The 12,885-nt window shown below is 39.8% G+C and overlaps 1 protein-coding gene across 8 annotated transcripts in view; it reads left to right on the top strand.

Moving 5' to 3' along the window:
• The window catches only part of MAPK10 (mitogen-activated protein kinase 10), a 367,762-nt gene that overhangs the window by 214,836 nt on the left and 140,041 nt on the right, over positions 1-12,885 (top strand). For all 8 annotated transcript variants that reach the window (XM_073637131.1, XM_073637130.1, XM_073637129.1 and 5 more), the window contains one exon: positions 1,744-1,913. In XM_073637131.1, coding sequence (XP_073493232.1) covers positions 1,744-1,913 — 170 coding nt within the window. The remainder of the gene's footprint in view (positions 1-1,743; positions 1,914-12,885) is intronic.

The following is a 12,885-nucleotide window of genomic DNA, read 5'->3' as shown; positions in this document are numbered from 1 at the left end:
GGTAGTGCATGGTCTATTTTCTGAGATACCATCTCCTTGGTACCCAGTTGCTTATCTTATGATAGTGGTACAAGTGAATCTATAGAGGGGAGGTCTTTCTCGGTCTTAGTTTTGTGTCCATGTTGAGGAAACCCATGGAAACATCACAAACATTTCCATCAGTATTACAGGGACAGAGTAATTCGCTTTCATTGTAGCAGAGGGATCTCTGGAGATTCTGATTACACCATTTCTTTTTTTTTTTGGGTGGTACCAACTAGACGGCGAGTACGTTTGTGATGAGGGGGATTCTATGTAGTATCTTAATGTTCAATAAAACTTTGGGTTTACATTTGGACTGCAGTTAGGGCTTAGCAAATGAATTTGCTTGTTGCTCTGTTTGGCAGCCCATAACATACAATGGGGAAGCCTTTCACATTTTTTTTTTTTTTTTATAAATTAGCCAAATAGCAAATCTGAAAACTGGTTAATTAATTTGCCATTGTTTTCTAATAGATAATAACTCAGCGTAGCAGTAATTCTTGACCAATTTGAAACACAAAATTAAACTCCTATATTCTGCTCTTTTACTTATATGTATTGCCTGAAAAAACCCTCTAAATCTGTATGTAAAGAACACCTTATTCTATAGCAGGGATCCCTAACCTGTGGCTCGGGAGCCACATGTGGCTCATGGGCCCATGACCTGTGGCTTGCGGCTGTCTACCAGCTTAGTGCATTAGCACCTGGTCTAGCAAACAGCTGTGAAGAGCAGTTCTCCAGATTGTGACTTTTGTGAGTAGCCCTATATAGAAGAGCAAATCTGAATACACATATACTGTATACTAGCCTTGGAGTTGGAGAGATGATTATGTGTTAAGCAGGACATAGGATAGATACTGCCAGATAGAGGGGGTGGTTGAAGCTGGATGCAATAGCATGGTGGGAGTGCTTGATGCAAGAATACTGAATGAGGGTAAGGTGGGAGCCCCTAGATACAAGTTTATTGCCTTGGTGTGATTTCTGTGGGGAAGCTTTGACTGTCATTATACCAATAATGGGGGCTCTCGATGTCACTATTGTGGGGATGCAGTTGCTGAATATCATTATTCGGAAGGAGGGGTGCTCTGGATGGGACTCACAACCATCTCTCAGAACTGAATGTCGCTCTAGAGGTAAGAAAGTTTTGGGATCACTTCTCTATAGTAATGGCTATGGTGAAAGAAAAACTTCTATAACTAGACTGACATTTTTCATTGTAATGGTCATTTAGGAAGACACAACTAAATCTAGTAGTAGTCATAATGAAGAACCTGTAGGCCTGACAAATTTTTCAATAATTTATACTTGTAGTGAAAGTCCTTATATGTGCTTCCATTTAAAGCCGGATTTACTTACAGTATTTAATATGAATAGCTTTGGTAAAGAAGTGCTCTAAAGCCAGATTGACATTTACCATAGTAATGGTTATGGGTTGTGTAACTTCCTCATTGCAATCTTCTTCTGTGGTATCGATGTGTATACGTCTAATGTCAAACCGGATTAATTGCTACAGTCAAAATGTTTTTGTTTTTTAGCATTCACATTGTCTGTAGTTTAATTTCTACATTGTTGCTAATCTATAATAATAATTATATTAATAATCAAATTATATAATTATAATATAATAATTATAGTATGCCATTTAAAGTATCGCAGTGCTAAATAGATGGGTGCTTTATTATGGAACCATTTTTAGATTTTCCACATTTTTATTTCCATCAGGGATTCAGTAATCAAGTGGATGTGTCATATATTGCCAAACATTACAACATGAGCAAAAGCAAAGTTGACAACCAGTTCTACAGCGTGGAAGTAGGAGACTCGACTTTCACAGTACTGAAACGCTACCAGAATCTCAAGCCGATAGGTTCTGGGGCTCAGGGAATAGTTTGGTAAGTAAATTAATTATTCTTTTTTTTAATCGGCTGCACGTGTCATCACGGCTAGGAAGTAATTTATTATTATCATAGGTGTCTTATGTCTTTCCCTGATTTGTCTGTCCCGATGACTTCAAAGTATTCTGGAACCGTATATATTTGTATTTACTAAGTATAGACAAGCTGTATTGAGAGCATTGCTGTCTGTATTGATTCAGTTTCGGCTATTATGGAGGAGCATATTTTCTCCTTTCTGTGTTGTTTTTACCTATTTGACCTCCTGTTCTCCAGAAACAATATCCCTGTATAAATGAGGGTCTGTTCACAATGCATTATATCGCCACAATTTCATGATTCTTTTGGGGGTTTAGAAGTTTATTTTTCATCCATGTCCTTCTTTCAAGTTGGAAATAATAGTACAGTAGACTATATTAATTTTCTGACAAATTTAACCTAAAAAAGCTGAACCGGAGTTCAAAGTTGCATGTTTTAGACGCAATTTGATAAGTCAAGTCTATGACTCCATTTTGGGCACGTTTCAATTCCGTATTTCAAGGGTTCAGACATAACCAACAAAACTATTTTACTGCTTTTTAAAATTCTCAGCCATTCTTGAAATATTACCATTTTACTTTTGTTTAGAGCTCATAGGCTTGGAGACCAACCACCACTGCTAGACAGCAGAACATGCAGAGTGCTCGCAAGTTCTTTCCATTCAGCTTGTAATTTTTTTTCTTTTTAAGATGGTCAAGATCACGTAAGCCCGCTGTTGCCTCTTTATCCAGGCCTGCTTCAGTGCAGTGCTTTTAAGCTAGACAGCAGTGGTGGTCAATCTCCTAGACAGTGAGCTATAAACAAAAGAAAATTGTTAATATCTTAAGAATGGCTGCAAATTTTAATAAGCTGTAAATTGAAAAAGTTCTTCTTTTGACTAGCACTATCCACTAATATCCATCTATTAAGATGGGAATAACCCTTAAATTTCACTGTAAAGCAAGTGGAAATTTGTGAATGCTGCCTATAGTCTCTCATCCTTCTAACCCAGTAAAGTTGCAGAAAGTGTTCACAATGCTAATGTGCCCTGGAACTTCACTTGGTTAGCAAATGAATAATGTCATAATGAATTTTCAATTTTGTGAAGGGCTTAAAGAGACTAGAATTTGACAAATACACTGCTCAAAAAAATAAAGGAAACACTCAAATAACACATCGTAGATCTGAAGGAATGAAATATTCTCATTGAATACTTTGCTCTGTACAAAGTTGAATGTGCTGACAACAAAATCACACAAAAATCATCAATGGAAATCAAATTTATTAACCAATGGAGGCCTGGATTTGGAGTCACCCCCCAAAATTAAAGTGGAAAAACACACTACAGGCTGATCCAACTTTGATGTAATGTCCTTAAAACAAGTCAAAATGAGACTCAGTTTTGTGTGTGGCCTCCACGTGCCTGTATGACCTCCCTACAACGCCTGGGCATGCTCCTGATGAGGTTGCGGATGGTCTCCTGTGGGATCTTCTCCCAGACCTGGACTAAAGCATCCGCCAACTCCTGGACAGTCTGTGGTGCAACGAGACGTTGGGGATGGAGCGAGACATGATGTCCCAGATGTGCCCAAACAGATTCAGGTCTGGGGAACGGGCGGGCCAGTCCATAGGTTCAACTCCTTCATCTTGCAGGAACTGCTGACACACTCCAGCCACATAAGGTCTGGCATTGTCCTGCATTAGGAGGAACCCAGGGCCAACCGCACCAGCATATGGTCTCACAAGGGGTCTGAGGATTTCATCTCGGTACCTAATGGCAGTCAGGCTACCTCTGGCGAGTACATGGAGGGCTGTACGGCCCTCCAAAGAAATGCCACCCCACACTATTACTGACCCACTGCCAAACCGGTCATGCTGAAGGATGTTGCAGGCTGCAGATCACTCTCCACAGCATCTCCTGACTCTGTCACGTCTGTCACATGTGCTCAGTGTGAACCTGCTTACATCTGTGAAAAGCACAGGGTGCCAGTGGCGACTTTGCCAATCCTGGTGTTCTGTGGCAAATGCCAAGCGTCCTGCACGGTATTGGGCTGTGAGCATAACCCCCATCTGTGGAGGTGGGGCCCTCATACCACCCTCATGGAGTCGGTTTCTAATCGTTTGTGCAGACAAATGCACATTTGTGGCCTGCTGAAGGTCATTTTGCAGGGCTCTGGCAGTGCTCCTCCTGTTCCTCCTTGCACAATGGCAGAAGTAGCGGTCCTGCTGCTGGGTTGTTGCCCTCCTACGGCCCCCTCCACGTCTCCTGATGTACTGGTCTGTCTCCTGGTAGCGCCTCCAGCCTTTAGACACTACGCTGACAGACACAGCAAACCTTCTTGCCACAGCTCGCATTGATGTGCCATCCTGGATGAGCTGCACTACCTGAGCAACTTCTGTGGGTTGTAGAGTCCGTCTCATGCTACCACAAGTGTGAAAGCACAACCAACATTCAAAAGTGACCAAAACATCAGCCAAAAAGCATTGGTACTGAGATGTGGTCTGTGGTCCCCACCTGCAGAACCACTCCTTTATTGAGGGTGTCTTGATAATTGCCAATAATTTCCATCTATTGTCTATTCAATTTACACAACAGCATGTGAAATTGATTGTTAATCAGTGTTGCTTCCTAAGTGAACAGTTTGATTTCACAGAAGTTTGATTTACTTGGAGTTATATTTTGTTGTTTAAGTGTTCCCTTTATTTTTTTGAGCAGTGTACAATTGTCCAACATAGCATTTAGTGACTATATAAACTATTTTACACCAGTCAGTGTCAGGACAACTTAGTTTCTTATTAACTTAAAACACATCAGCTGTTATGATTTATTTTATACGGAAAACGTTTTACAGCAGTCACTAGCAGTTAGCTAAGAAAAAAGGAAAATGAATGGAACAAAGTGGCAGATTGCTAGGATATGTCACCAGTGCTTGATTGGCAGGAGTCTGACCGCTGTGACCTCTGGCAATTGGTAGAATTTTAGGAATAGCTCTAGGAAATTACCTCTGAATGATGAACAGAACTGACTGTATTGTCGATGCCACATCAGTCAGCTGATTGGTAGGAATTCAACCATTATCTCCCCTACTTTTTGTTAAGTTTAGCAATATGCCACTAATATGAAAACCCATGTATAAAAGTATGACCCTCTCTAAGGCCTCCTTCACACATCCTGGTGATTCCTGTACAGGAAAAAACAGTACTGGTGAGATCTGTGGTCCAAGTCCGTGTGCCATCCGTATGTTCGTATGTGACATCCGTGTGACATCCATGTATCTGTTTGCTGTCCATGCTACACATCTGTGTGCTCTCCCTGTGTCCGTGTGACACGTACCGGCGCCTGGGAAAAGTACAATTCACGTTGATCCCATGCGTGAGCTGCTGAAGTCAGCTCTCATCAATGTCACCTGGTCGCGCTGATCTCAGCGCGACCAGGAGACAATGAGAGGAGATGTTTTCAGCACCCTCTGTGTACATCCTGTGTGAAATTAAGAAGTAAATAAAAAAACCTGTGTGAGTTCCTGCTGATTATTCATAACCAGCAGAGGGAAGGCCGCCTGCTGGGGGCTGATTTTACTAGCCAAAGGAAAGGGGCCCTTAGCCAAAAATGTTCCCTGGCTATTAAAAACAGCTCACAGCTGTTTGATTAGCATTTACCGGCTAGATTACAGGGGGACCCCAGAAAAAATTGACATAGGGTCCCCCTATAAATTCTAACCAGCATCCACTGAAGCCAATGTCCCCTGTAACAAAGCAAAAATAATAAACAACTATATCCCTCACATGGCATGATGCGACCATTCAGGTTGAAAAGCAGGAGACATTGAGCTGCTGCAAGAGGGCCGATGAACTGCGGTGACTTCAGTGAGATCACCGCTAGCACCGTGAGAAAAATTCTCATGGTGCTTGCGCTGAGCTCAGTGAGATCACCGCAGTTAATTTGCCCTCTCGCAGCAGCTCATTGTCTCCTGCTTTTCTGCCTGAACGGTCGCATCATGCCACCGTGCCTGACTCACCTCTCAATGTGCTCAACCAGGCCTCAAATAAACTGGAGAAGAGCTAGGATCTGGCTTAGCTCTAAATAAAATAAAAGTGTCATGTCTAAAAAACACTGTAAACCTGCTGATATAGGGTTAATCTGCAGGTAAATAAAGTTAAAATACTGTGTAGTGGCTACAGGGAGAAAATAAATATATACGCCCTTTAGCCGCTTTCTTCCAATGAAGATAGGTTCTCACGAGTGTATATGAAATTGTCACAGTTTCAGCCATAATACTCGGATGATTTTCCATATTGTCATCTGCATGCAATCTCTATGTCCATATTTGACATCCATGTGACATCTGTGTGGCATCCATTCTTATACATCAACATTTTAAAATGTACATGATCATATACAGTTTTCTATGTTAATAATGGCAATGTCTCAAAAAAAAATGGATGCTATGCAGTTTATCCGTTTGGGATCCAATATTTTTTTTGCAAAGCATACATTTGTGTGAGACTCATCAGACATACGGAAGAAACGTGTGCACGCTACAATTTTTTTCAGGCGCAGATTCAATCCATGACAAAAAAAAAAGCTAATCTGCCCACCCTCTCTCGCTGCCAACACCAGAGAGTCCTAATAGAGTGCAGTGTGTTCTATGAGGATTCAAAAGTCTGCTGTCACATAGAGTGACTGACCGCAGACTTTCATCACAAATTGGGACAACCCCTTTAAAGGGGTTGTCCACTACTTTATATGATCCCCCAATGTATTCCCCCAGGGCCCATAAGTGTTTCTCTAAATACCTTGTGCCTTTTCTGCCTGTGAGCGGTGCTCACAGGCAACGTGACCCCCGGCTGCAGCCGGCTATGACAACCGCTGACGTCACGACAAGTCCATGCTGCAGCCGAGGGTCCCTCTTCCGAGTTCCACCAGTGGCTGCTGGGTTGTGGGTGGGGTTACCCCGCGCATCACACCTTTCATCCACCGCGCGCTCTCACTCTCCTCATTCACTGGGAAAACGCGCAGTGGATGCTGGGTGTGACGCACTGGGTAACCCCGCCCACAGCCCAGCGTCCACCGCAGGGAGCACGTCACTGATGTCACGCCTCACTTGACGTGACATCAGTGACGGGTCACCTGATGCCTCTGAGCGGCCACCGATAGCGCCGCTCAGAGGCAGAAAAGGTACCGCAAGGTATTTACAAAAACACTTCTGGGCCCCGGGGGATACATTGGGGGGTTCATATAAAGTAGTGGACAACTTCTTTAAGTTGTCTTTATTAAGTCTTTTTTGATTTGTCCTCCACAACTTTGCTTTTTCAGGCATTTTAGACAGATTCATGAAATGCAACATTTGACAAATGTCTTATTTTTTGAGGCACATCTCACTCCAGTCACTGTCTGGAGTAAGGTTTCAGGAGGAGTTTTCAATTTGGTACACATTAGACAAAGATACAACTTTTCAAAAGATTTGTGACTTTTGGTGATGAAAACTCACAAAAATTGGTTAGAGAAAAAAAGGTGAGCTATTAAAAATGACAAAAAAACAAGCATAAGTGATTTCAATAAATTGCAAATGATGAATCTGTAGAATATTCATGTGGCTAAGCTGTAAGCTGTAATATCCTCTGACTATCGAGATTCACAAAATAGCTGCTGAATTCCTTGCCTCTGCTTTTATACAGGCAATGAGAGTCCCTTCTGTTTGACTGTGTTTTATCATGTGATGTGATAGTTGCAAGGCATTATAAGGAAGTCTGCCCCGTTGCACCCGAGGTTCTATGAGCCTTCTCTTGCTGATTCAGTCTTCTGCAATGTTTAAAATAGTGGCAGCTATTTTAGACAATTCATGTGAAGCAAAAAATTGGTCAAATTCCCCAGGTTCAACGAATTCTTACAAATTTGACACAAGTTTGATTAGTATAGCTCTAGTTTTTTCATAGTTATGACACATTTCCAGTACTCAGATTTTTCGTTTTTTAATCCAATTCCTATTGGCAACAAGAATATAATTTTTTATTCAAGTGCAAATGAGTCTTGCTTAGCATCCCTGCAGTTTGCTCGGTTCATTTAGCTGTTACAAACATTTGTTGACATCTAGGCTCTAAGCATTATGTTAAATGGTTTTACTCCCGCATTCAGTTAATCAGCTTTGTATTTATGTGTTGCTATAGAAATTTAGGATCACAAAAAAGCTGTAGAAATAACAAGGGTATTTCAGAATTTGCCATATTGAATTTATTTCAGCTACATTTACTCAGTGTATAATATTCGCAGTGATTAATGATGGTTGACGGATCCTGCTTTTCTCCGAGATAAATTGCTTGTCTTGTTGCTCTTGAAGATTAAAACACATTTACGTTACACACAATGATGAAGACAGAAGGGTGCATTAATTGTAAAGGAAGTCCAATTGTGACTGTGTCGATCATATTTACAGATTTACATGTATTCTAGCAGAAAGCGATTGGGTGTGAGGTTTCTAGTCATGAGCAAAGTTCCATTTACCCTGCCCGATACTCAACGCGAAATGTCTGCCAACATGTTTACCGGATGGCAGTTGTTTAATAGCCTGTTTACACAAAGCGACCATTCTTCAGATGTGCATAGACAATCTGTTATAGATCACTCAGTGCACATAGGCCACCATTGGCAGCAAAGGTCCTACTTACTACAATATGCTATGATGATCTTTTGCCCTACCCTAAAGATAATTTCACCCAAGGAACTAATTATTCGTTGGGTGATCGGCAGCCTCTTCAGACTCTTAGGAATGCTTGTTTAATGGTAATCGTGCAGGATAAATGTAACTTAAATGTAGTATAGATATAAAAAATAATATTATAAACCATGTTTGTTTTAGTAGTCTGTATGCCAAACCTCATTCAGACATTTTTTTTAAGTATGAGAAAAAGGGACTGACTTTCATCAGTGATTATCATCAGATTTAGTTTATTCAGTTTGGTCCAGTCTTCATCTTGGATGTGAGAAACAAACGTTTCTCCAACTACTTCTACCAGTCTGTGAAAACCAGACAGTACTTGGATGGCATCTGAACACTGTCCGTTTTTTTTTTTTACAAGCCCATAGACTTGCATGGATGAGTATGATCTGACAATCATATCAGTGTTGGACATTTCTCCTTGATTTGACTACTAGGTCCGCAAAATATCACGAACAAGTGAACAGCCCCATAGACTATCATAGGCACAAGTGCTATATTGAAAAAACACTTATAGAACTCGCACGAATGAGGTATTCGTTGTAGTTTATAATCATGTAAAGTAAAACTTTTAGAGAATTTTGCGTTACAAAACGTCTACTATTGAATTCTAGGGTGTGCAGCAATTTTTGGAAGCTATTAACTTTTGTACTAAAGACAGGCAATTTTTGTTTCTCCATCTTTTTTTACCGCTACTTCTAAGGCCTCATTTCGACATTGCTGAATTATGTATGTGTTCATTCTGTGCTTTTCTTTTCATGGATAGAACATGTACCCATTATAGTCTATGGGGCTTTTCACATGTGCGTGTTTTATTATGTAACAAGTGGTCTGCTAAAAATAATGTCCGTTATTGAGTCACAGCTCAATTACCCATACAAGTCTATAGGTTCATGAAAAATCGTGGACAGTACACGAGTGACTTCTGTGTGCTGACCATGATTAATATTGTAATATGTAGGAGAGGTTTTGCAGCTTTTTGATCGCTTTTTATTTACTTTTTTATTTTTAGAGGCGTGGTGACTAAAATGCAGAAATTTAGATTTTTGATAAGATGTTTTCCCATGTGGGTAAAATGTGTGATACTTTTCATAATTTAGAATTTTGCAGACATGGCAATAGCAGTTATGTTTTTTATTGTTGTTTATATGTTTTATTGTTTGTTTTTTATTCTAAATAGGAAAAGGGGTATGATTTCAACTTTGACATTTGTTGTTGTTTTTTTTATAATTTTTTTTTCCATTTTTTTTTTCATTGCTTGTAGTTTAGAAGTCCCACTAAGGAACGCACAATAGGTCCTTTTGTTCTTAGGAGAGATAGTCCACAGCTGAGATGCTTCATTTATTCTCTTGTCCCTACATAGCCCTCCAGCAGTATGACATCCCCACAAAGCCTCACTACACAGTATTATGTCCCCTTACAGCTCCCCATGCAGGATGATATCCCCACACAGACCTCTTACACAGTAGTATGTCCCCACACAGCTCCCATGCATTAAGATGTCCCAACACAGCTCCCTCGCACAGTATTTTGTCCCCACAGAGCCCTCTTACACAGTATTATGTCCAACACAGCCCCTATGCAGAAAGATGTCCCTTCACAGCCCCCTTACACAGTATTATGTCCCCACACAGCTTCCATGATGAAAGATGTCCCCTACACCACCCTCTTGCACAGTATTATGTCGTCCACACAGCCCTCATACAGAATGATATCCCCACATAGCCCCTGTACAGTTTTATGTCACCACACAGCCCCTATGCAGAAAGATATCCCAACACAGCTCACTTACATAGTATTTTCCTCACAGAGCCCTCTTACACAGTATTATGTCCAACACAGCCCCTATGCAGAAAGATGTCTCCTCACAGTCCCCTTACACAGTATTATGTCCCCAAACAGCTTCCATGATGAAAGATGTCCTCTACACCACCCTCGTGCACAGTATTATGTCCTCCACACAGCCCTCATGCAGAATGATATCCCCACACAGTCACTTGCACAGTATTTTGTCCCCCACTCAGCTCCCTTGCACAGTATAATGTCCCTCACACAGGGGAACATAATACTCACCGAAATGGGCATACATTTTAAAACATCACAGAAAAAGAGGCAGCAGTTATAATCAATATCTCTTACAATACTAATGCTCTACAAAGGATGCAGCAGGTCTCAATAAAGCAGCATAGGTGAAGATACTCATGAAACAACCACTGACATGCCTACCATCCATGGACAGAGTGGCTGCCTAGTATATACAGAGTACTTGTTCTGGACTGCTTTGTATTGCATTTATTGTGTTATACAACATAGAAAAATAAAAATTCAGTGACCACCATAGTGTTTTCCTATCTTCTAAACGCATTAACATTTTTATGCAAGAGTGAAGAATTAATTGATGTCTATAGTTCTTGGTTGATCAACTCATTTTCGCAGTTGAAATGTTATTCTTATGTCAATTTGTGAAAAAAATAAAAAAGTTCTTCAATTTAGTAGCTTCAAGAACAACTGAAAAATCGGTTCTACTAACAGTAAAATAACTGATTTTGGATGCTGGGAACTTATTGCTGACCATAGGTAGAAGATTTGCAAAAGAAAGACCATTTTCTCAGAGCTGTAGCAAAACAAAGTGTAGCAGTGGTGCAGTGCAGCACTTATTAGCATAGCATATTAGGATTTTCTGTCTCCACAGTGCAGCTTCTGTAGCTCGCCAAACATTTATCCAGGCAAGGCTTACAGTGTCAAGAACACTCCATTAGTTACAGTTATATTGCAGCCTGCCATGTTCTGTACTCGACTTGTTCCAGCATCTTAGTGTTAGAGCACAGTAGATTTTTCTAAACAATGACGGCCTTGCAATAATCTGGGAAAAACAACAGTGAAGGTTAATTTTGCCGGCATTGAGCAATGAATAGGACACATGTTGGGATATGGATTGTCACTATGAGAACCCGTAAAAGCAGAGGTCTCACCAAACAGTGATAATCTTCCCTTACATTGCAGTTTGATTTTATGATATGTCTTCTTTTTTTTTCAATAGTTTAGGATTTCCATTTTGAACATAGCAATAAAAGCAATGTACTTAGTAAAAATTCTCCTTTTCTCAGATATGCATACACATGTACTAAGCAGTTTCATAAGTACGAATTTCAAGGGAATGAGTAATCAGAAAATGTTCTATTTTTTTATTTTTTTCTGTTAAATAAATAGTTTTTTTTTTTTGTTTTTTTTTTACAATTTTTCATATCATTATACAGTATATGTGAAGTATTACAATTTTCACACTGTCCACTAGACCTCATATTAGATTTCTACTTCCATTTCTTTCTGGGTAAAGGCCATTGTGCAGGGAGGGGAAGTAGGTGAGCTGTGATAATCTTTATTGTAAGCAATGGACCCTCCTTGTCTGTTGTATATAATGGGGGCTAACTGTCATTATAATTGTGTCTGTAATAACGAGACTGCTAAAAAGTCAAGTATAAGAAGCAGGAAGTATAAGTCTTTTATAAGCTTAGTAGCCAGTGAAACAATTGCAAGATTCCTGATTTCATTTTACATAATTTTGTTTACATAGCAATATGCAAAAATTGTAAAAAAAACTTTATGAAATATTTTAATATTTTTGAAACATACATTTAAAATAAATGCCCGATTTAAACAAAAGCTTACTTTTAGAGTTAATACAGTTTAAAAAAAATGTTCTTGACGTTCGACAGAGTGATGGGAAAAGATAAAAGGAAGGAGTTTATGTACAGCCACAATGCATGATCCACTCTGCGACAGAAAAGCTAATGTCTCCTCCTGATCCCAATTTGCCACTGACAATTGACACTGACACTAAATTTTCAGAAAAAACTTTACACATTCACCTAATTATTTATGTTATTTTCTTCTTAAAACACATTTTAAAACCATGCATGGTTCCCACTGTGACCAACTCCTGAGGTAGACTATTCCACAAATTACTAGGATTTATGGTAAAGAAGCCTTGTCTCCTCTGGAGATTGAATCTTTATTTTCCAGACAGAGGGAGTTCCCCTTTGTATTTTAAGGGGGGTTTACATCAAACAGCTTTTGACTTTACTTTTTCTTTGGGCCATTTATGTAATTATATTTTATTCTTTTAGTCTTTCCTTATAACTAAGATCCTTGTGTCCCCTATTAATTTTGTGGCTCTTCTTCCTACCTTTTCTGGCTCCAGTGAATCCTTTTTATAAACTTTGGCAAGGAACTGAACTGCA

The sequence above is a fragment of the Phyllobates terribilis genome, unplaced genomic scaffold (genome assembly GCF_046119375.1).
Source record: "Phyllobates terribilis strain yellow unplaced genomic scaffold, ASM4611937v1 Scaffold_1__5_contigs__length_1240528914, whole genome shotgun sequence".
NCBI classification, from domain to species: Eukaryota; Metazoa; Chordata; class Amphibia; order Anura; family Dendrobatidae; genus Phyllobates; species Phyllobates terribilis.
The sequence above is the reverse complement of the archived record's forward strand: the minus strand, read 5'-3'. Positions and strand labels throughout refer to the sequence as shown.